Here is a 24,094-nt window from a genome sequence, read left to right as displayed (position 1 = left end):
ATTATTATCAACATAAAGTCATATATTTTCCCCATCACATCATCTTTACAGCAGCCACACGCTATAGATTCATAGTGGACACAGCCAAGCAAATACTGGATTTCATCAAATCTAAGATAGCTTAATGTTATGATGCGCTATTGCTTTATAATCTACTAAGTAAGAGAAAATGTTGTCAGTAAGCCATGACATGTCATCAACTTCAAGTCACATTTCAGTTGCAGAAGTATGCAATGGGAAAAATTGTACATCTTAGAAGCAATAAAGTAAGCAAAACTTTGATGAACTTATTTCCTTCAGAGCTGTGTCATTGACCCAGGAATGCCTGCTCAGACAAAAATGTGGTCATTTCTACAGATTGCTAATTTCCAGAGTAAGTAAAAAAGAATGTTACACATTGTGTTAGTTATTTTGATTCTCTTATGCATTGAAACATTTCTTCACACATGGGTGAGCCAATAATTTAGGATTCATTCTGTAACGCTGTACTCGTAAAAAGCACATTTTCTGAGTTAGAAATTTTTTGCTGTTTAAAAACTTCAGAGTCTTAGCTCTACTAATCATATGCATATAAAATAGTCATCCAAGCCTTCTTTAGCCAAAAATGAGAAGCAGGAGGAAAGAGATGGTGACAAACACCTAAAACCAACATCAGCAACAATACTGCAGCCTCAAAACCAGCAGCAACAAAGCATGCTGCAAAAATGCCTAGCACAGTCAGTGCTTTTTCAAGACTGTGATAATCACTGAAAGATTTAATTGCTGCTAACTGCCATTTTCAGGCAGTAAATGTATCCCAGAAAAGTGGGTGTGATTCTTTTAGGTGTTGAGGAAAGCAAAAAGTAGGGTGGGATTTTTCTTTCTGCAGCGCTTGTTTTATTGAGGAAAACACAAGTATGAACCATTTAAAATGGAATCATATAGTATTGCGAAATCTGGAATCCTGAATGGTTAGTGATGATGCTACTGGTCTGCTGTTGTAATCAACCTTCATCTCAAGCTGAGGCCTTACTGCCACACCTCACACTTCATGCCACACAGGGCCAGGCCTCATGTGGGGCACAAAGGATCCCCTCACTAGGCTGTCCTCCCATTTTGTGCCTGTGTCAAATTCCTGACAAAGAAGGATCTGTTAAATGTGAAATTCAAAAGGGTCGAGCATTAACATATGAAAACTCAAGTATGAGGACTGCTCAGTCTTCTCCCCAACTAGATGCCATGGACCAGAGACATTTTCATTTCACAGAGCTTTTGTCCACAGATTCCTGCATAGATTCAAACACTGGTCACCATGTTTCCTAAATCCCAAGTGGTAAACTATGACAAAATTCAGTTCCTAAAGATAGACTCAAGGGCTCCCCAGGCAGAGCAACTAAGCCTGTGCACCAAAACTACTGAGCCTGAGTGCCGCAACTACTGAAGCCCGCACACCTAGAGCCCGTGCTCCGCAACAAGAGAAGCCACCACAATGAGAAGCCCACTGCAATGAAGGGTAGCCCCCGACCGCCACAACTAGAGAAAGCCCGTGAGCAGCAACGAAGACCCAATGCAGCCAAAAATAAAATTAATTAATAATAAAATAAATCTTAAAAAAATGTTTAAAAATATAGACTCAAAACCTGGTAAATCTTTTATTCATAGAGGTAAAAAAGCAAAGTGCCTAGCATTTAATATTAAGAGAGGAACACATCTCTGCAGGCACAAACCGTATTTCTAATGAACTGGTGCTGAAGAAAATAAGAGGAATCAAACCATGTTCATGTCCACATATAAAAGCTACTTTCAAAACTTATTTTTGCCTGGGACTTCTGTGGTGGTGCAGTGGTTAAGAATCCGCCTGCCAATGCAGGGAACATGGGTTCAATCCCTGGTCCGGGAGGATCCCACATGCCTTGGAGTAACTACTGAGCCTGCGCTCTAGAGCCCTCGAGCCACAACTACTGAGCCCTCGTGCCGCAACCACTGAAGCCTGAGAGCCTCGAGCCCATGCTCTGCAACAAGAGAAGCCACTGCACTGAGAAGAGTAGCCCCTGCAATGAAGAGTAGCTCCTGCTCGCCAAACTAGAGAAAGCCCAAGACAGCAACGAAGACCCAAAACAGCCATAAATAAATAAATAAATTTATAAAAAATTAAAAAATTAAAAAATAGAACTTATTTTTGCCTGAATTGTCTAGAAAATTCGTCTTTGGAGAAATAATGCATATTGTGGCAATTGATATTTAGATGTGAAATATACATGCAACTACTGAGGAAGAATACAGTTAGTATATTTTTTAAAAGTTATTTATAAACAATGATTGGTTGTCACTCCTTTTTCTAGCTGCAAAAAAAATATGAATATTATTAAAATGTTTTACCCCCTGAGGAAAATTTCTAAAATGCCTTAATTATAGCGGGGAGGGGGAGGGAGGAAAACAAGTTTCCATCTCCTAATCTGTTTACCCATTTTGAATGTATACATTTCAAAGTAAATATTCAATTAATTTAATTCAAGAAGAGCTTTCAAAATGGGGTGTGTGTGTGTGTGTGTGTGTGTGTGAACCTACATATGTTCATTGAGCAAATGTTTATTAAGTGACTTCTCCAGGGAAAGGGCTGTTTTGTTACTTGCAGGCTAGAGATCAATTATGCAGAAACGTGTTCTTAAGAAGAACAAGTAATTTATATTTTCAGACTGACTTGAATCAGTAGGGGGAAAATACACACACATGTGAAAGGGTGAAAGAACATTCAAGGCCTGGGTTTGAGGCTTCTGTAACAACCAAAAGGAAGGAGAAAGGTTTGGATTCATCTGTACCTAATGACCACTTGGCACCTTGAGAGACACACAAGCCCCAGTTTCAAAATCTCTTTTCTCTCTGTCACATGAAGAGGAGAGACTTAAGTGTTGGAGGTCTGGATTGAAAACACCTTCCTACGTCTGAATCTGTGACTCAGTCTTAAAAAACAAGACAGCCCAGCCAGATTCTTGTTTAAGATTGTATTGTTTATGTTAACTCAACACTGTTTATATATTCTTACCCCTTCTGGACCACACATAAGAGAACCAAAAGCATCCCCAAATCTCACTGAGTAATTTATTGCTAATCATTTTCTCTCAATGAAGCACTGAATTTGCTAGAAGTTTTACATTTCCCATACTCTCCAAGGGGTGAAGTTAGCAACGAGTGGCAAACACCATGCACAGATTTCAGGGACTCTGAAGCCAGAATGGCATCTGGCCGGATCCATATCTTTAGTGAAACCCTAGTGGGTCTGTTGCGGCTTCCCTGAGCTCAAGCATCGTGTCGGGAGGGGACTCAGGAAGGGAACTGGGGTGGGCTCGGGCCTGCTGGGGACCCCCAGAGCAGGGGACAAAGGCTGACCCATTGTCCCTTGATTATGAGCGGAAATCAAAGAGCTTGAGAAAACTCTAATTCAAAAATATACGGGCACCCTAATTTTCACAGCAGTGCTATTCACAATAGCCGAGACATGGAAGCAACCCAAGTGCCTGTCAACAGAGGAATGGATAAAGAAGATGTGGTATATATAGACAATGGAATACTACTCAACCATAAAAAAGAATGAAATAATGTGATTTGCAGCAACATGGAAGAACCTAGAGATTATCATACTAAGTGAAGTAAGTCAGAGAAATACAAATACCGTATGACATCACTTACATGTGAAATCTAAAATATGACACAAACGAACTTATTTACAAAACTGAAACAGACTCACAGACAGACATAGAAAACAAACCTATGGGTACCAAAGGGGAAAACAGGCAGGGGAGGGATAAATTAGGAGCTTGGGATTAGCAGATACAAACTACTATATATAAAGTCGATAAACAACAAAGTCCTTCTGTATAGTGCAGGGAACTATATTCAATATCCTGTAATAACCCATAATGGAAAAGAATATGAAAAAGAACATATATGTATGTATAATTGAGTCACTTTGTTTTACACCAGAAGCTAGCACAACATTGTAAACCAACTATACTTTAATTTAAAAAATAAGAAAAAAAGAAATCAAAAGGGCTGAGATTTCAGTTTTTTTCTCCATCCCAAACCATCACGCCACATCCTTACTGCCATTTTTTTAGTTAGAGATAAAAATCACAGCATTAAAGGTTTTTATAAAACCTTTTTATACAACTCTTAAGAAGTTGAAGCTTAATTATCCAATCTACCGTGAATTCCTGAATTGTTCCCATAAATTTATATCAAGAGGAGAGAATTTCTTTTTTTTCCATCAATCTTTCCATTGGAAAGGCCAAAAGAGTCTGAAAAACACATGGCTGTCTCTAACATAGACCAATCCCTAAACTTGTTTCCAAAAGTAAACTATTTTAAAACATTTTGCAGCTCTATAAGTAGTTGGTTTATTGACACATCTGTGTATGTGATAGTTTCATAATTCCTGCAGTGACTTCATCACCTTCTGTCTAGTAACTCCTGATGTCACCTGTCAGTATGGGTTATGGCTGAACTAAGGGATGATAGATAGATGATAGATAGATAGATGATAGATAGATAGATAGGTAGATAGATAGATAGATAGATATAGATAGATAGATAAATGATAGGTAGATAGATAGGTAGATGATAGATGATAGATAGATTATAGTAGATGATAGATAAATGATAGATGATAGATGATAGATAGATAGATAGATGATAGATAGATAGATAGATAGATAGATAGATAGATAGATAGATAGATAGATAGATAGAGGTAGATGATAGGTAGGTAGGTAGGTAGATAGATAGATGATAGATAGATAGATAGATAGATAGATAGATAGATAGATAGATAGATAGATAGATGATAGATAGATAGATAGATAGATAGATAGATAGATGATAGTAGATGATAGATAAATGTAGATGTACAGATGTAGATATACACACATATACATGGACACAGGGAAAGTCCATCAATGGAATAAAACAGTATTCTAATAACAGAGAAGATTCCCTCTAGCAACAACTAAAAGAATCAAAAGCCCTCTACTTCCAAGTGGCCCCAAAGAGATGGATGTCTGGAGTCAAAAACCACCAAATTTCACGTAAACACAGATGAGTTACAATGCAGACTCTACAAAAAGGATGAGGTGGAGAAACAAGGATCATTTGAAAACTTAAACTGGAGAGAGTAAAGTGGGAAATCCTTGCTGACAGCTCAAAAAAATAACATGTTGCTGCTTCTGGCAATGCAGGGCATATTGAGAAAGTACAGCTGCTTTTAAACCTAGAACCGTATGAAAGCAGCTAGGCAACCAATAAACGCCTTTCATCACAATCCATTATAGAAATTAAGATTGCAGAGAAATACACCTTCCTTCTCCTGTGGCCAATATATCAAAAACTAATGAACTGTCCCCATAATTAGAGGAAACCCTTTGCTTTGGGGTCTGTAAACCAATAAGATATCTAAATACTTGACTGTGGAATTAGCATCAATATCTTTTGCAGAATACTCTTAAGCAAAGTACTGGCTATTTCAATAACCGGTTCCCCACGGATGAACAACTTCAGCTCATGCTCCCCTGAATGAGAGGTTGTGGGTCCCCAGAGCTCCACTGCCCAGGAACAAAAGCAAGTCACAGCTGTCACTTCCAAAAACATGCCTAGCCCGTTACGGATTTCACATGAAGTGTGCATGTGCCCGGGCTCAGGCCCACAGAGGATGGCAGGCTAGACTAAGCCAGGGTGTGTGCTTAGGAACTTGGGACCAGAACATCGATCTCATGGGTCACTTCCAAACCCGTGGATTTCATGGATTCCAATCTGATTTGTCTTGTGTTTTTCTAAGCAGTTTTTTATTAGATTAAATCACCGAGTGGATGAACCCTACGCTTTGCTTCATCATGAACCACAAATCAACTTGAGTCCCAAGACAAAGTACCGGGAAATGACTAAGGGACACATGAGTTCCTGGCTACAGCCCCCATTCAACTTGTTCTAAGAGCCTGGGGACAGGCAACTTGGAATTCACAGAATAAGACCAGGAAGGGCCACACAGAGCCACTTTGGAACTTTCCCCATACAAGTCACTCCTGGTCTGAGAATTAGAACCCCAGCAGATTAAACCGTTTAGAAGAATGCTTTCTCCGTGCTGCAATGGACATGAGAGTTTCACAGCTCACCTGTTTTACTGCCCGCCAGCCGTTCCGTGCTCACCATTAGATTGATGGTTGAACTAGAAACTGACCTCGCCATTTGCGGAGGTGGAGGTTGAATTTTCTCTATAAAAGAAAAAGATACACCTCTAGTAGGTAATTCAGAAAATGAAAGACTTAGGAACCCTATGGGACTGAGGTGGGCTTGGCTTTCTAGATCATGTCTTATGTGAGGGTGGGCCACTGAAACATAGAGACCCAAGAAGTCTCTGCATACACTGCTGATGTCTGTTGTCTGCACGTTTGACTTATCTCAACAAGCACACAGAGGAAATCTCTGAGCTTGGACCAGATCCTTCCACTTTTCCACATAACCCCTTCTGCTTCCGTCCAAGGAAACAGAGCCCTGGGGTTGAAGGGTCTTAGGACTCATACCTTCATGGGTTGTGTGGTAACTGATGGGAATTGCCTTTCCTCAATCATAGCTCTTTGATGTCAGCAACGCTGGCCTCCCCCTCCACGTCCCATGAGCAGCAGGGGTCGAGAAGGGTCCAGGGTGGGGTGGGGGTCCAGGAGAACTTGGGGGGCAGCATGAATAATTAACAGAGACTGGGGAATCATGCGCAGGCAGGCCTTGGGACAGCAAAGGAGCCCGGGGCCAACACAGCAGAGGGCAGAGCCTGAGCACAGTGAGACCAGGGGAGGGATGCACTGGCGCCCTTTCTACCGTGGCTGTGGATGTCCCATGGCCCCTGGATGGTGCGACTTCATGGGCTCCTCGGTTACTCCCTAAGGAGCCGTGACTCAGTGGTGTTTTCAGTTCACTGAACATGGGTACATGCTTCTGACACAGGGACATGGTGGGCAGCCAAGACCCAGCCAGGTTCCACGGGCAGAGTTCTTCCCCCCTGGGAAGGGGCTGCTCTCAGGCCACACGGATCCGGTTTCCTTCATCGAGTAGCCCAGGACCCCAAAGGCAGGGCAACAGTTCGCAAGGAACCCCATTCTCCATTTTGCTAATTTATCAAGTTGGGTGCCACTGAGACACACAGGATTTCGTTTTAACCTTGTTGCTGTTTCAGAACAAGTTCAATGAATAAGAATGGTTCCCTTTATGGCCCATTTGATAGCCCACGCAGAGACAGGTACCAGCTTTTCCAGAACCGACTGTGCACTTACTTGTACTGAAACTGCCTTGGTAGATGGCTCTGACCTGAGACCTCAGGTAACAGATCACCATGACGTGGTACGTCTGCCCAGGAAGCAGGCCCCCGATGACGCGGTCCGTGACCGTGAGGTTCTGCTTCAGAACCAGGGACTGATCGTGGGCTGAGGTGACGGTGAGGTTGTATAAATAAGGGCTGGGCGGCTCAGGCCTCTCCCAGTGGAGTCTGGCGCTGTTCTCTGTGACCTCAGACACGTGGACTTCCCGGGACGCCTTAACTGCAAGAGCAAGTACAGAAAGCATGAGGTAAAAAACAAAACCCTAATGATAGTAACACACAGGCCAGAGGTGAGCTCTGAAAGAGATGTACCCATAGACGGTCGATCTGAAATTTAGGTGAGGAAGAGAACCCATTTCTCATTCAAGCTCCTGAACCCAGCAGCCTCTGTGAAACGTGAAATTCACAGTAATCAAAAATCTCCTTGTTCATCGGCCAGGTACATAACTACCTTTTTTTCTGCTGAAAATCTCTCTTATTAAAGAGATACTGTGAAAATGCACAGTCCAGTGTATTCATTCAGAAGTATTCAAGACAGAATGAGCCCCTAACTTAAAATATATTAAATATACATGGTGGAACTTTAGGGCATGACATGAAATTCTTTTAAGGAATCCCTGCTTTCTCTCTGTTCATAAGATGAAGACAATCTCCATTTTTTCAGGAGCACATACATCCTGCCTTCACTTTTCTATGCAGTTTGTGACTCTACAGGAACTTCTAGGATCTTCTTTGTGGGAAAAATAAAATAACACAGTCTGAGTCCCATTAAGCCCACCTACCCACCCTATCTAACCCAGCCTGGAATGTATTCTTCTCAGGGGCAGTTCCAGCACGTAGCTCAATCTGTGGGGACAGACTGATCATCTGGGCTCTAATTTTTCAGTTTGCTAAACAAAACACCCCGATGTTGCCGCGACACGAGGCTTGGGCCTCTTTTCCGTGGCTATGTGCTTCACAGCGGGCACCAGGCTTGCAATTGCAAAGCTCCACCCAGACCTTCCTGAGTCATATTCTAAGGGAGGGGGTGTGGCTCCAGAACTAAAGCACAGAAACATGCACTTCACCACCTAAGAGCCGACAACTCTTTCTCTCTCTCTCTCTCTCACTCCCTTGATGGGGTCGAAAACCCTAGTCTACATAGAACTCATCCCTGCAGCCAAAGACAAGTGCACTTCCAGGAGAGGTGGGTGGCGGCTGCCCGCTGACACCCCTGAGAGGATGAGCGTACCCATGCTTGCCCCGGTGCGTGTTGCGGCTGGGGTGGTGAGTGGGCAAATGGGCAGCAGAGGTGGTGGCGGGGGGTGGGTTATTTCACTTGCTCTTTGCATGGAACTCATCAGCCTCACAGGGGGAAGAGAAAGATTGCTTTCTAATACGGGGGGAAAAAAGCCATGTTTTGGTAATTTCATGCTCAAACCAGCACCTTTCAAAATACATCATCTAGATGTCAAGTCCCAGATCAAGGACTGTGTCTAGATTTCTTTGTAAACAGGCTTCGCGGGACAAGCCGTAGACACAGTAAATGAGACATCACCAGTTGGTGGCTTTCTTACCCATGGCGGGCCTGGCGGCAGCCGGTTTCCCTGCCTGAGGCCTTGGGGCTTCAGGCTTTGCAGCCATGGGTTTGGCAACAGCAGGAGGCCTGGCAGGGGCCGGCTTTGTTGCTGCAGACCTTGCGGCCACCGCGGGTCTGACTGTGGCCATCTTCGCAGCCTCAGACTTGGTGGCCACAAGCTTGGTGGCCACAGGCTTGGCAACCTCAGGCTTGGTGGCCTCTGTCTTGGTGGCCATGGGCTTGGTGACCTCGGGCTTCATGGCCTCAGTCTTGGTGACCACAGGCTTGGTGGCTTCATTCTTGGTGGCCACGGGCTTGGCGACCTCGGGTTTGGTGGCCTCAGTCTTAGTGGCCATGGACTTGGCAGCCTCGGGCTTGGTGGCTATGGGTCTCCCAGCCATGGGTCTCTCGGCCACAGGTCTCACGGCAGCTAGCTTTGAGGCCGGCAGGTTTACCACTGTTATTGGCTGGGTGGTGGTGTTCACTGGCTTTGTTGTGGTCACTGGTTTGGATGTAGGACTTGAAGTAACGTTATTCGGAACATTTCTGTTAAAACATATTAAATATTACTTCAACTCTTACATACTTTCTCCTGCTATCTAAAATAGACAAAGACTAAAATTAAATTAAATTAAATTAAATTAAAATAAAATAGACAAAGACATAACTCCATGAGCTATGAAAAATTTGCTATCTCACCAAAACACATGCAGTAGCTTTTATATATTACATATAGTATTGCATGCACTAAATTCCTTCCTTTTAGGATCTGTGCCACAGAAAAGACATTGGACAGCATATAAAAAAATAGAATTATTAAAAATGAAGCCTCTATTGTACTATAAATACACTTGACATCTTATTTTCAACTGATAAAAATAGGGAGAGAGGAAAGAAACAAAAATAAATGTTGTCATAATAATAATACTTATCGTTAATAATAAATAGTAAAAGTAAAATATTTAAATAATGCTCTAATTGTAAAAATTGACTAACTGAAACACATACACAAAAAACTAAGATCAGTTAATAGCTACTCTCGTTATAAGAAAGTATCCACTCAAGATGCTGTGTTAAATGAAGCTATCTACAAAACAGAAACAGACTCACAGACATAGAGAGCAGTCTTGTGGTTGCCAAGGGGGGAGGCGGTTGGGGGAAGAGTGGAGTGGGAGATTGGGGTTAGTAGATATAAGCTGTTAAATGTAGGATGGATACACAAGGTCCTACTATATAGCACAGAGAACCACAGTCAATAACCTGTAATAAACCATAATGGACAAGAATACAACAAAAAGAATGTATGTATATGTATAACTGAATGACTGTGCTGTACAGCAGAAATTAACACAACATTGTAAATCAACTGTACCTCTATTAAAAATTTAAATAAAAAAATAAACAAGATGCTGTGTTGAACTGGGAGATCATCAAGTCATCTATATTTTCATTCCTAAGGCTTATTGTGTATTTTTGTTTGCATTAATTTTTATGTATGTGGTTGTTTTTCTCACAATTTCTTGATTTATTATGAATCCCTAAAGAGAACAGCAACATACAGCAGACACGGTAGCACAGACTCAATTTTGTTCATTTCTTGCCCTGAGGTGAACATTCATTATTTTATAGAAATGTCATGCTATACGGCACAGGCAGTATATTTTCAAGTTGATATCATAAAAGTTCAAATACTAGGTGTCTTCGTTCATTCTGTTTTCCCTAAAGATAAAGTTGAGCCAACTTGATGGAATGTTCGAGGGAAACTCTACAGATAGTAAAAGGCTAGTAAAACAGAACCTGTGAACCTAGATCAAGCAGGACGAGCATCATTGCCCCAGAGAAGGATCACAGCTGCCTTGGGAATAATTTTCAATGCTAGGCTGAGATGTGAAGTGTTCCCTCTGAGGACAAAGGCAAAAGCTGAAGGAGTTGAGGGGTGTAGGGAGACGTATGGGCGGTAGGAAGAGGTCACCCTGGGGCTCAGCCAGGAGTGAGCCAGGTAGTCACTTTGCAAGGGTAATTCAAATCTGCACCTCATCTGGATGTAACAGTCAAAGTCTCCCCTGCCCAAAGCATGACACTCGGTGGCCTTCTCTTGAGAGGAAACAAATTGCTGGTACACTGCCTGACCTCAGTTCCTGCCACCATGTCCCCCTGTCATACTGCCTGCCTCTCTGCTCCTGGAGTTGGTAGCAAAGACAGATCTGGACGTAAGGCCCCAGAGCATGTGCTGAGCGGCCTGCATCACCATGGACACTGCAGCCCCACCCAGGCCCAACCCTCTCATCAGTCTTCCTAGGAGACCATGCATGTCACCTCCTCTTGCTACCACCATCACCTGTGCTGTTACCACATTAATCATTTTGAGAAGACAAGGAGTCCATTTTTTGCTCCACATGTCCCATCCATACAAAATCAGTGCACACCACTTAGAGCAGACTGTTGGGACACATGGCCCCAGTGGCCCACCCTCTCTGGACCCATGCCCTGTCCAATGTGATGTGGCAGGGCCCCCCAAGAAGTCCAGCTCCCCACTCTTGAATCTAGCGAGGCTGGCTTTGGACGCGCTTTGGCCAATAGAATGGAGCACAGGTGAGAGTGTGCCAGCTCCAGTCTAGACCTCAGCAAGCCGTTCTCACTTCCACCTTCTCTCACGGAACCTCTTCGTCTCCTTGTGCACAAACTCAGGCTTGCCACATAGAGCAGAGATAAACCACACCCGCCCCCCGTGAGACCACCCTAGATGACCAGTCCCCCGCTGACCAGCAGCTGACCACAAAATGGACATGAGCCCCATAGAGGCCAGAAGAACTGCCCAGCTGAGCCCAAGCACAACCCGCCACCCCACAGAACTGTATATTAAGCGAATAGTTATTTTAAGCCACTAAGTTTCAGGTAGCTTGTTACACAGCATAAGTTAATGGATACAGCAGACTCTTCCCCCAAAATGCCCCATGTGACCTTCGGGAAGTCACGTTTTCTGGATTTCAACACCCTCACCCCATAAAGTTAGCTGTTGGCTGAAGGACCGCTGCTTTGCCCCTAGCACTCTCACTCCTGAGACAGTTATTATAATCACTTACATTTGTTTGTAACCAAACTGCACAAGACTCTTTGCCGGTTGGTCCCCTTGGAACCAATCACACTGTTTCCTGATATCTGGGGACAGGTAAAAAGCATTTTTACCTGGAGAAGAAGAGAAGAAAAAATATTTCAGTGCATGTGAACCACCTGCAAATTAAAATTAATCAGCTAAGGAGTTACATGGATCACATAGTGGGTAGTCTGCAAATATTTGTTGAATTCATTCATTCTTCCAGACAATCTAAACACAGTGATTTGAAACATGGCGCATAATGGTACTTGATCCACAAAGCAGCTTAAGCCAGCATCTCCTGTTTGGCAATATTTGGGCAATTAGGTTAAATGTAACATTTACTCAAGGTGAGGGAAGACAGGAATAGAAGAAAAATCAGGTGCAGAGCTTAACAAGTTCCAAGCTCTAGAACATCACATTATAATAAAATTGTTTCGAACATTTTCTCAATGCTGTTTAAGAAAACTTCTGTTTTTAACCTTCTAAAGACAGTAATAGTGGCCCCTGGGTGAACTTGCTGGCCTACCTTTGCTCCACATTTTTCCTCTAAAACTTTGGGGGGGAAAGTTTTAAATAAACTTTATAAATCTCCCTCATTTGTTAGATGCTTTCTTGTGCTGACTCTGGAGAAAGCAGTGGTGAGTGATACACCTCCTCCAGGATGTGTGGTCAATGGGAACCACAGACTCATAAATGAACGACCAACAGGCCATGTAATAGATGCGGTAAGGAATGCATCCAGCCTTGGGAGTGGGGACCATCCCAGTGAGCAGGGGCTCTGGAGATAATTTTTGAAGATGAATGCAGGTTTGTTGCTGAAGCAGGGGTGGAGAGCACTGTCGGGAGGGAGAGCCACATCGGCAAAGGCTCAGAGGTATCCAAGTGGGGGGTTGGGGGCTAAGCCCAGATCAATGCTGCTCCTTCTAGAAGCTTCCCTGATCCCCATCAGGACACACTCCAATGTGACATACAAGAGTATAGTCATGCCTAATAAACGTGCATTTCACCCCTTCGCCCACCTAGACTATAATATAAACTCCCAGGGACACAGTCTGTGGCTGGGAGGGGTTTGGTTGAATAAATGAGTGAACAAGGGCAGGATTCCCGTCCATGTCCATTGCCAACCCCAGCTCCTAACAGTGTGTCCGGGATGCGATAGGTACCACAGCCACTTATATACTTGTTGAATGAATGGACAGGTCAACATGGGCACACTGCTATCATTCCCACGCCCACGGCCCCATTCCTAGGAGCCAAATGCACTCAGGACTTACTGCTGATGAAGGACGGTAACAGCCTCCCAAAGCGCAACAGAGGTTCCTCGTTGAGCTCAGTCGACTTGTCCACAAGTTTGAAGAAGACGTCATTTGGCTCGCTGGCAAAGCTGTACAGCTCCTTGACATTCACCTTCCTACCAATGCCCAGGATCACAAAGAAGTAGCCCTTGCATTTGGCCTGCAGGATGGCTCTCTGGGCTGCCTCTAGCTGCTGCTTCTGTACCTCACCCGTCAGCATCAGGACCACAAGCTTCAGGTCCCGGGGGTTGGGTGCACTTTCAAAGATGTTCTCAATGGTGTAGTCGATGGCGCTGCCCAAGGCCCTGGTCCCCTGCAGCTGTGTCATCCTGCTGCCAAGGAAGGCTACCAGCTTCTCCTTGGAACCGTAGTCAGTTAGGGAGAATTCCACCTTCACAGGCGGCACACTGGCATTGCCCACGGACTCATAGGGTGCGTGCTGCACGACCGCCACTCTGGTGAAGTGCTGGGAGGCCTTGGGGTCCGGGCTCACGTCCAGCTGTCGGACCAGGTACTCTATGTACTTCCTCATCTCGTTGAACTGGAACAGAGTGGTGGACTCGGAGCTATCTAAGATGAAAGCCATGTCGATGTCCACGTTGCTGTCCGCTGCTCGCCGGTCCCTGAAGGAAGGCCTCCAGCTGCCAAATCCACAGGATGGGTCGATGTTGCAGATGTCTAGAAAGAAGCATGGCAGCTCGTTTATTCTCTGACCCTCCCAACGAGATACAGCATATCAGTCTGCAGGGAGTCTGGGGTCATTAGAAATGGCACAGAATGTAGAAACCTATGTAAACCTTGCTGACATTATTGTGGCCAGATTTCAGTTTTCATCACCTAACATTTACTAGAGGAAACAAATCAGTAAGCTGAAATCCTTGTTAACATTGGCATAACAGAAGAAAGGGAAGGGAAGGGAAGGGAAAAGGTAAGTGAGGTAAGAAAAACACCTTACTTCTTTACCACTCTTTGACGAAATGTGTTCCAGAAAGTCACAAAACCAGATAATTAAATGCTGGACTCCAAGGTTAAAATGTAAGTAGAGCCCACTTCCTCCTTTATTACCTATAGACTTCATTGTTCTCCTAATAAAGAGAGGCTCTGTTTTGGGGGAGTCAGCTTCAAGTATGGGAACTACTTATGCAGCACTTACACTGGTAAATACAAGGCTATCTGATCTTCATTTAACTCAAGCTCTTTGTACAGATGATAATTATTCACTCAAATGTCCCTCTGTGGATAGTGTGTTTCACAATTGCAGCTGGACAGACTTTCCTCTTAGAGAAGCCCCTTACCCAAGCAAACGTGACAAGTCAGAACATTCTTCAAGAAGTCTGTGAGGTCTCTGTCAGTAGGTAGGACAAGGGCATGACCCACCGCTGTGTTATTGATCTGGTTTAAACAAAAGGAAATGCTTAGTAGGAGTACACAGGGTAAGTTACCATTTGAAAATGTAGCTGAAGAATACATTAGAGTCACAGCAATTAAATAAACCCCCTAATAGATCAATATCTCCTCTTCCTTGGGAAGCGGGGTTAGGAAGGAAGGCACTGATTGTAAGAGGAAAACATAAGTTTTCTTCCAATGAGATAAGCTGGAGTTCAAACCCCACTCCTGCACTTTCTGCCGGACCTGAAGCAATGGTATTTAACTTCTTTGGAATTCAGTTTCCTCAGCTGCAATATGGAGATAATGGTAAATTTCCACAAAGTTATTTGGAGGGTTAAATTAGGTAACATACGTAAAGTGCCTGCTACAGCCTCTAGCAAATAGCAGGGACCTAAATGTTAACGTTCTTTCTAGCAATAATATTAGCAACTAGCAAATGTTCGCTCCGGCCCTCTCCCGTGGGCCCAGGTCTAGAAGTGGATTTAACAACAGAGCAAGTCATGAAGTCATTTCCAGAAGATTCAAAAAGTCTTGCACACCACAGGCGCTGGCACACTGTCACTGATTACTCATTTTGTGAATGAGTAAATTGAATGAATGAATGATTGACTCTTTGAACTTGCTGAGACTGTGCTTTTAAGAAACGTGAATGGTTCTGGATCCCTTGGCCCTCACAAGGGGAGATGTTCATATGTGAGCACCTAATAGGAACATACGGCTGGTAGCCCAAGCCGGAGTCCCAAACCCAATACTTTGTGCCCAAACTGGCCTGAAGTTTGGCAGGATACACCCTGAGAGATGGTGCCAGTGACCCAACTGTGTCTTGCTGACGTGGTAGGGATAAAACCATAGAATATCCAGTTTGGAAGGGAAGATGCCCCCCTGCATCTGTTACAGGTGAGACATCTGAGACACAGAGAGGGTAAGTGACAGTCCCATGTTACTTTCAGTGACTTAAACCAAGAAAGTGGTTGGACTAAAACTAGAACCAAGGCCTCCTCACTACTGGTCCTGGTCCTGCTGTGTCCCTTCCTACCTGTCATCCACCCGTCCTGGACTGCACAACAGAATCAGCATTGAGTAAATATTAATTGATTAATCAATCAATTATTATATATTATTTTAACAATTATATAAATTATTTAATCAAACAAGGAAGCACTTAGCTGCTTCACAGGCTGAACCTATGGGCTTCCTTGTCCTTTGCTTAAATGACTTAATTGTTAGATGCCAGCCTGGCTGAGAAATGCTCGAACAGGGATGCAGCTTGGGTGCTGGGCTCACTGGTGTCTGAAGAACCTCCCTAGGAGACTGTAGGCCTCCAGGGCCAGCCTGAGTCTCCTCCAAGATGCGAGGAGGGATCTTTTGGGAATAAGTCGCGGGCATTTGGATGTCCACCTAGTGCCAGAGCCGTCAGGCTGTTCTGGAAATCTCACAAGCGAGACCAGCCTCATCTAGAAGCTTTGAGAAACAACAGGGCACGAATCCATCAGGCAGGGCACAGGTGCACTCGAGCACCTTCTCAGAGCCCGAGACGCCCAGAGCACAGACCTGCAGGGCGTTGACCAGCTGCCCGTCCTCCTGGCTCGTGAGGAACAAGGGTGTGATCCCGGCATCTGAGAGCTTGAGCACGGCCTCCCTGAGCTGCGGGGACGCCCTCGTGGGTTTATTGCTGAAGAAAACGGCCACCTTCCGCATCAGGAATCCATTCCGCACCCGCTTAAACGTGTTTCTGGCCACAAAGGACATGGCAGTTTCCAGACTCTGCTGCTTGGACGTCAGAGCCACCTGGAGGTTCTTGATCTTGTCCTGGAGGACAGACTTCTTCTTGGAGTCAGCAAAGCGGATCTCCGTGGTGACCTCGTTGTTGTAGGTGACCACGGCCACACGGGCCCCCCGCGGGCAGTTGCTCTCGGCGATGGTCAGGTCGTCCACGATCTTCAGGACCACATCCCTCATCCGGCTGAACGTGTCCTGGGTCACCCCCTCAGAGGTGTCCAAGGCAAAAGCCAGCTCCGTCGGGAAGACCGGGCACTCCAGGGGCCCTGTGGGAAGTGGGGAGTTTTCACAGACAAACTACTTACTGGAAAAGGGATCTTCTGCTTTCCTCAGAAGGAAGTCCAGTTACCAAAATGACTTACCATAGCAGCAAGCTAGAAAAAAGCAAAGAGGAGAGTGAAAACTAGGTCCACCGGGTGCAAATTTCACAGTTAAGAATAAAGATGCAGCACAGACGGCAGAAAATCGTATACTTACGACATTTATCTTTGATGCTCTGGACCAGGGCACATTGCTGGAAAAGGAAAGGAGAGAAGATGTAACAGAGCAGATAGAAGGCTCACAGGGCAAGGGCTCGCGCAGCACACATGCAACTTACGTCCATCGAGTCTCCTCTGCTGCCTTTGTAACCCTGCAAAACAAGGACAGGAGTCTGAGGTCTCGCACACGTGTGAGGTGTGGAGCTTCCCAAAAGGCACGGCCCGGGGGCGACAAATGCACAACAGAGGAAGTGACACTGGCCCTGGCTGGCCTTGATGGTTTATAGGCTCTCTCTATAAATTTGACTTAACTGCTCAAAGAGCAAAGGAGAGACTCTGAGGACAGGGGCGTTTCCCCTGTAAGGTAAATAGCTCCTGGCCCTGGAAACCAGGATGCTCGTCGCAAACCAACGTAAGTCACACATTGGAGCTTGAGTCCAAACGCCGCTTCTCCCAAAAGAAGAGCTGCCTTTCTCCTTCTGGCTTCCTACATCCTGTCGCAGGAGGGACACCCAGGAGTCACTTAGCTACCCTGAGGCTCCAGGTCTTAGCATCCCAGCTGGATTCCACCCCAGGGATACACCCACAGCTGCCCTCGGCATCTCATCCCAATGTGTGGCCGGTGAGGGTCAACTGTCATCTCGTGGGCTGGCCAGCATCTTTCCATCCGGCTTCCCACTGCAGCTGGACTAACCATCTCCCGTTAATGGCTCCTCCCCAGATTAAACACCTGACTCTGCCTTCTTCTCCTGGGTTCGACCAGTCCAACCCTTTAACCTTTTCTTCTAGGGATGATTTTTTTCCACTTCCTGAGTTATCTTTTCCATTCTTCAGTGAAACTCATCAATTTCAATGTCAGGAGACAGTACAGAAAGAAATCCAAGCAAGGAAACAAAGACATTCACAATGAAGGGTGTAAAAAGTCTGGAGAAGGGTGCCCTCCTGGCTCCAGGTCACTAGTGGGGTTTCAACCACCAATCAATAGCTCCCTCGGGGATTTTATAGACCACAGGAAATCTTCCCCAAACCAAGGTCTACACTATACTCCTTCAACTAGATGCAATCACGAGGTATCCAAATGTATTCTCTTTTGTTTGTTCTCTACACAAACTTCAAACAAACCTACACCAGGAAATTGTAAAGGCAAATTACAATACACCTTAGATTACAGAGTTCCACATGAAACTTGCTTTAAAACTTTCTTGGTACTCTAAAACTCAAAAGCTCTTTTCTCCATGTAGTATCAGAAGGGAAGTGGTTAAAAAACAAACAAACAATAACAGCAAAAAAATAAATAAATAAATAACAGCTCTTTTGTGAGGGAAGGAGACAGCGGAAAGTTTTCAAGGACCATGTGTAAAGCACCCAGCCCTCGGGTAGCTTGATTGGAAGTGGGTAGGTACTTACAGATGGTCCTGGGTAACCAGGGTCTCCCTTCTGTCCAGCTATCCCTGGAGGTCCTGAATTTCCCTAGGAGCAGAACAAACATTGCTCAGTTGTGGCAGAAGATGGAGAATTCTCAGCTCCTGCAGTTGGAAGGGCTGGTGGAGGTGATCTCGTCCAATGTCCCCCATCACCACGAGGAATCTCTCACTTTAAGAGACCTTAAGTGTCTCCAAAATTCAAATATAGGTTCAAGTGGCCCTAACAAAACTGATGTGCATCTCCCACAACTCTGTTCCCTGGCAGGTCAAGGTGAGATGGATGTTTGCCTGAGAACCTTTAATAAGGCCACTATGGATGCATAAGAAACTGACAATTCATTCGCTCACACTTCAGTGTGAGAACAAACCCAGTGTTTTAAAACTCTACCATTTAATAAATGATCTAGTTTGAATGTCCTCACTGAGAAAATTAACAGGATAATTACGATGAATTTAACTATATTTTAAGCTAAAAATAACTGTTAGAAGCCTTTACCTGTTTCTAGGCCACAAGCTGCTAAATGAAGACTCAGTGCAATCTTAAGAAGATGAGTAAATATCCACTAAGGAGGATAATCCAGAATGAAAAGCAGCTTAAGAAAGAGGAGTCTTATCATGGCGGGGAGGCAAGAGCAGACACAGTCTCAGCCCGGCTTGCCCCTGAGCCTCTAACCCTGGTAAGCACTTCATGCAGCTAATAAAATCCTGTCTCCTCACCACCTGGTGGGCATGACCAAATGTGCCTGCACAGACTTTTGGTGTCATTCATTGTGAGACTTGAGTTCCCCAGCACCATGTGAAGCGCAGACCGTGGGCTAGTGACCCTCAAGATGTATCAGAGGAGGGGGCCCTCCAGACCGCCCTCCAAGGGGAGCATGACCAAAGGAGACAGCACAGACACAACTGCAGGGGGTCCTGAGGACATCCACCTAAGGCTTAGGATTCCTTTACTTCCACCCCACACCATCTCCGGCCAGGTTGCAAGTGAAGAAGGGTAATTTTCAAAGAAGCGACGGATTCTTCAGTGTTCAGACCACTGCCAGGACGGGTCTCGTTCTCCACCTGCAGCCGAGGTGCTGGAAAACTCACCCTTCGACCTCTGATGCCTTTGGGTCCCAGTGCTCCGTCTGTCCCCGGCTCACCAGGATTGCCCTGGGAAGAGAGCCAGGAAGCGGCACATTAAACTCTGGAGAGGCGGGTCTAGCTGGGGGCCCCTGGGGGCCTCTTGACCGCACTTCCCAGGGCAGCCAAATGACTGACTTTGCTTGACTTTTCCACTGAGTTACCAGTGCAGCTGGCATTTGCAGACTCAGTCTAAGCTTATTAAACTTAGACTTAGAACTTACATGAATGATAACATCATACAGATTATATTAGCATATTAAGGTTTATAAAGTATCTTATTGAAGTGCAACTTCATTTAATCTTCACGAGCACCATGACAAGGGCATATTGTCATCTCCATCTGACTGATGAGGGAGTGACTTGGAGAGAGTGGGCCTTTCCCAGGGTCATTTGGTTAGTGTCTGACCCAAAACTAGACTCAAGATATGGTGACCTTCAGTCCATGGTCACATCAGACTCATCCTAAAACAGTGATGCTGTTTACCCACTAGGGGGATATTTACCTTTGGACCTGGGTATCCAGGGAATCCTCTTTCTCCCTATAAAAGATCAATAAATGACTTAACATTTGGTCCCAACTTAAAGTTATCGAACATAAATTATTCTTGAGCAGAAAAAAATATATCTGTAGCTTCACCAAGAGAAAAAATTCACTATATTACAATTCAACTTTGAGAGAGAATTCTTTAAAAATACAACATGTCAGAAGATCAAGAATCCTCAGCCCACACGTACTTTCTTGCCTCTGAGTCCTTCACTGCCAACTCCATCTCGCCCGTCGTCTCCCTAAGAGTGGAAAGACATCATTACTGCAGGTGCCCATGTCGGGCACACCACGACCTTCTTTGTCTAAACCCCACAGCAGTGGGACTTTGAGTCCCTGGAATGTTCCCAGATCAAGGTACAGCTCAAGGAAGAGTTCCTAGTTTCAACCCACCCTCCAGTGCAAACAAGACCTGTAGGTGTGTGAGCTTCGTGGACTGAAGAACTACTACGAGCTATTGGTAAAGATGCTGTTTGGATGTAAAATCAAAGACTCATGGAACCAGGGAATCGTAGAGTTGATAGGACTCTTGAAGGCCACTGTGATCTACACATCTATGAGTCTTTGATTCGACTTCAAAGCAAGAACACAGGATTCAATCTTACAGGCTCCTGAGTCCTCCAACTCAGCCCTTATTCCCCACTCCCCAGTGCCCCTTGCCTGCCTTCCAGGTCATGGTTCTAGATTGCCTTCCTTCCCCAAACTCTCTTCCCTGTGCTTGGACATCTGTCCCTATCACTCTCTCCGGGGGTCGGGGGGTGGGGGGGGGCTTTCCCAGCTGGACACTGTTGATAATTTCAAGAGAATCAGAAGAATTTGCATGAAATATACATTAATATCTCTAAAACATGCACAGAACATGCTCCTTAGTTAATTTACAGTTTTAAATAGCGAAAGAGCTGTTGCCCCAAATTTATAGAAACAGAATCGGGAAGAGATTTCAATGGTTTGAGTAGATTTTAAAGTCTGATGTTTTTTTCCCCTCTGCTTCTAAGACTAAGTAATAGCAGTAGATTTTTAAACATCAATTTGCTCTAGAGAAATTACAAACACAAGAAAAGTATTTTCGAGCTTTGGGATTACGAGTCAGATCAACCTGGTCCACTGATGTAGTTTTTAGGCATAATGATTCATTTTAGCAAAATTCCCAACGTACTGGAGATTTCTTTTTCCTGAATAGAAATGCATGTTGCAACATTATTCTAAGTGAGCAGTTAGAGTGTTTTTAAATAACCTTCTAAAATGAATTCTCAAAGTAAGAATTTCTATTGCTGGGATGTCTCATTCAGAACAAATTGTTTCAATCTGAATTGAGATTTTAGCAAAGTCCATTCCGTTTTAAAAAACGGACATTTATTTCTTTGCAGAAAAGCTCCAACTAGTCGGGCTCAAAAAGCATTTGCAAGACCTGAAGTGAATGTAGTTCAAGGGTCAGTAAATCACCACCACATTCACTTCTCAGAAAAAAATCAAGAAAAAATACCTTTATTCATTCCCCCTCCAGTGAAATAAAAAGTATTTTGAAACTTATAAGCAGCAGGTTTCCCTATTTTCAATCACATCCCCAGTAATATAAGAAGCAGCTGTCAAGTTGTCTCTATGTGGAGCCAAACCAAGTGGCAATGACAAAGACCAGCCCAGCACAAGGCCCCATCTCCCTGCTTCCCAAGCATCCCAGCAGAGTCCGAGCAGCCAGGCCCGCACACATGGTCATCTTACCGTCTCCCCACGAGGGCCCCGGTTCCCGATGCTTCCCTTAGGGCCTGGTTCTCCAGGATCACCCTAGAGACGAGAAACAGGGCTGAGAACGCCTGTGGGGCTGGGACAGTTGAAAAGGTGACTCCAAGCCCTGCACTTGATGTCATTGGTAGGGTTGCCTCAAGCTGCTAACTTCACCTTTCAGATTCTGATGTTAATGATTTTTTAAATTGCACTGTTCTTGTGTGGCCTCCTGGGAGAGAATCCAGGAAGCCTTGTGTTTTTTCATCATTGGGGCATGGGAAGGAGACAGAGACAGGAAGAAGGAAGGCCTGGTGTCAGCAGTGAAGCCCAGTGGTCCCATGGGGGGCAGAGAGGCTGGAGTCACATGACACACTGCTCTCCCTGAGAAAATGCTGCCTCTCAGGCTGGTTATAACAAATCGTCATTCTCAAGGCTCATCGAAAGGCAGCTTGCCTAAAACAAGCTGTTGTTACCCAAAGCAGCCGGGCTCTGGGGCCCATGGGTTAGTTGCATGTGGCCAGTGCGACTGCTGTGCACACCACCAGTTCAGTGCAGTCCAGAAGTGGTCCTAGTGCCACTGATGTGCTCCAAGGGCCCTGAGGACACTGAACTCTCCTCACAAGCCTGGGCTCTAAAAGATTGGGCAGTTCAGCAGGGCCTGGTGGTTCTGGCTACAAGAATGCATGCCAACCCACTGCGCACAGCCCGTCTGTGCCCTCGAGGCAGGGACAGTGATTCCACTGGCCGAGCTGCTGTCAACAGGGGAGGCCTGGTGGAAAAGATCAGAGGAGAGGAGAAGGGATGCACGCATCAAGCGGCTAGACAGACTGACAAACAAGGGAGTGGTGACACGGGGTCTGGCCTGGCCCTGGCCTCAGGAAACATGCACCACCTCTGTCCAGACAAACCTTTCTTCCCAGGGGCCCGGTTCTGCCACGTTCTCCAGGAGCACCTGCGGTCCCCCCGCTTCCCTGGAGCACAAGGAGAGGAGAGAAGCAGTGAGACGTTCACCCTCCAAGCCAAAGTGTCCAAATCCCGCCCCCCACAAGCCCCCACCCCACCCCTGCATGGAGGTCAGATCCTGTAGCTCTCTGCCACTCTCGGCCCTGGAGACCCCAGCACAAACGTGCATGGAGATGGCTTGTGCAAATCAAAATATGAGTGTGACAGTTTTCACAGGTGTGCACACGTCTCACTAATTAACGTTCACCTCCTAAGTTACCAACTAGGAGACAGATATCCAGATTTATATGGCTTTACCTCCCCCCACACTCCACACCTCCACAACCAACACTTGACTTTACAGGTGTGGAAACCTATACACACTCAACAAAGGGACAAATCTCTTAAAATGCAGTGCAGCCTACGGAGCCCAGCAATGACCCAGATGGGGCAGCTATTTGCACTGTTAACTATTTGAAGAGCTCTACCTCACCCCTGCACCATCTTAAATTCTTAACTAATCAGAGCTTAAATAAACGTTTAACACAAAAACTTTAAAAATAGGTGTTTATCAGATTTCAAACTTGGGAAGGACTTTCCAAGCAAATAATGGCTCTCACAAAGTTCCTGCTTCCACTGTAAAACATTTTTAGGCATTTATGTAGCCTCGGGCCAGTTCACTGGCAGATTATTAGTCATTACTAATTTCTGTAACAAATCATAGGATGGCCCCCTCAATATCACAGCAGACCCAAGGGACCCCAGAGTATGGATTCCCACGGCACCCAGTCCCAGCTCAGCTGCCCCATGTTTCTGTTCAACATCACTAACAGCCAAGATAGATGCTGCTATTTGCAGGGAAAGCAAGTTTAAGGAACATCTTCCATGTCGAACTTGAGGATGGGGAACTCCTTCTGTAAATACCAAACCACAGGGGCAATTTCCAGGGACCAAATAGGAAACAATACAGCATAATCTGAGAATTTTGATAGATTATGAGAACCTCATTTCCTGCAGATCCACCCTAAGACTTCTGCAATGAGGCCCATCCTCCCTTTGCTCACCACCCCTCTGGCCTGCGTCTGGAAGAAGCAGCATTGGCACTTAGCCCCTAGAGCACCAAGAAAAACGTCCCCTAACTTCCTCGGGGTGAACGAGCCAGTTGCTGTGAGGACTGAGGTTGGTCCCAGGTCTGTGTTGCCAAAAAGTCGGGCTGAGGGGTCTGTCTACTGTCCCACCCTCCATGAAACATGTAACTCTCAGCCCACTGGGACAACGTGCTATCCATTTAGCTAGAGAGAAGGCTGGCATCAAGAAGGACTTACCCGAGGTCCAGGAATGCCTTGTTCACCAATCAGGCCTGGAGGACCGGTGGGACCAGCAGGACCCTGAAGAAGGAAAATG

The 24,094-nt window shown here is 45.3% G+C and overlaps 1 protein-coding gene across 6 annotated transcripts in view; it reads right to left on the bottom strand.

The window, feature by feature from the left end:
• Window positions 1-24,094, bottom strand: part of COL6A3 (collagen type VI alpha 3 chain) — an 82,586-nt gene that overhangs the window by 5,215 nt on the left and 53,277 nt on the right. For all 6 annotated transcript variants that reach the window (XM_057744216.1, XM_057744219.1, XM_057744220.1 and 3 more), the window contains 17 exons: window positions 24,016-24,078; window positions 22,657-22,719; window positions 21,746-21,808; window positions 20,218-20,268; window positions 19,986-20,021; window positions 19,447-19,509; window positions 18,341-18,403; window positions 17,053-17,085; window positions 16,932-16,968; window positions 16,817-16,828; window positions 16,227-16,720; window positions 14,582-14,678; window positions 13,266-13,964; window positions 11,978-12,080; window positions 8,893-9,440; window positions 7,293-7,556; window positions 6,141-6,239 (listed from right to left, as the gene is read on the bottom strand). In XM_057744216.1, coding sequence (XP_057600199.1) covers window positions 6,141-6,239; window positions 7,293-7,556; window positions 8,893-9,440; window positions 11,978-12,080; window positions 13,266-13,964; window positions 14,582-14,678; window positions 16,227-16,720; window positions 16,817-16,828; window positions 16,932-16,968; window positions 17,053-17,085; window positions 18,341-18,403; window positions 19,447-19,509; window positions 19,986-20,021; window positions 20,218-20,268; window positions 21,746-21,808; window positions 22,657-22,719; window positions 24,016-24,078 — 2,788 coding nt within the window. The remainder of the gene's footprint in view (window positions 1-6,140; window positions 6,240-7,292; window positions 7,557-8,892; window positions 9,441-11,977; window positions 12,081-13,265; window positions 13,965-14,581; window positions 14,679-16,226; window positions 16,721-16,816; window positions 16,829-16,931; window positions 16,969-17,052; window positions 17,086-18,340; window positions 18,404-19,446; window positions 19,510-19,985; window positions 20,022-20,217; window positions 20,269-21,745; window positions 21,809-22,656; window positions 22,720-24,015; window positions 24,079-24,094) is intronic.

This window comes from Hippopotamus amphibius, chromosome 8, assembly GCF_030028045.1.
Source record: "Hippopotamus amphibius kiboko isolate mHipAmp2 chromosome 8, mHipAmp2.hap2, whole genome shotgun sequence".
NCBI classification, from domain to species: Eukaryota; Metazoa; Chordata; class Mammalia; order Artiodactyla; family Hippopotamidae; genus Hippopotamus; species Hippopotamus amphibius.
The sequence above is the reverse complement of the archived record's forward strand: the minus strand, read 5'-3'. Positions and strand labels throughout refer to the sequence as shown.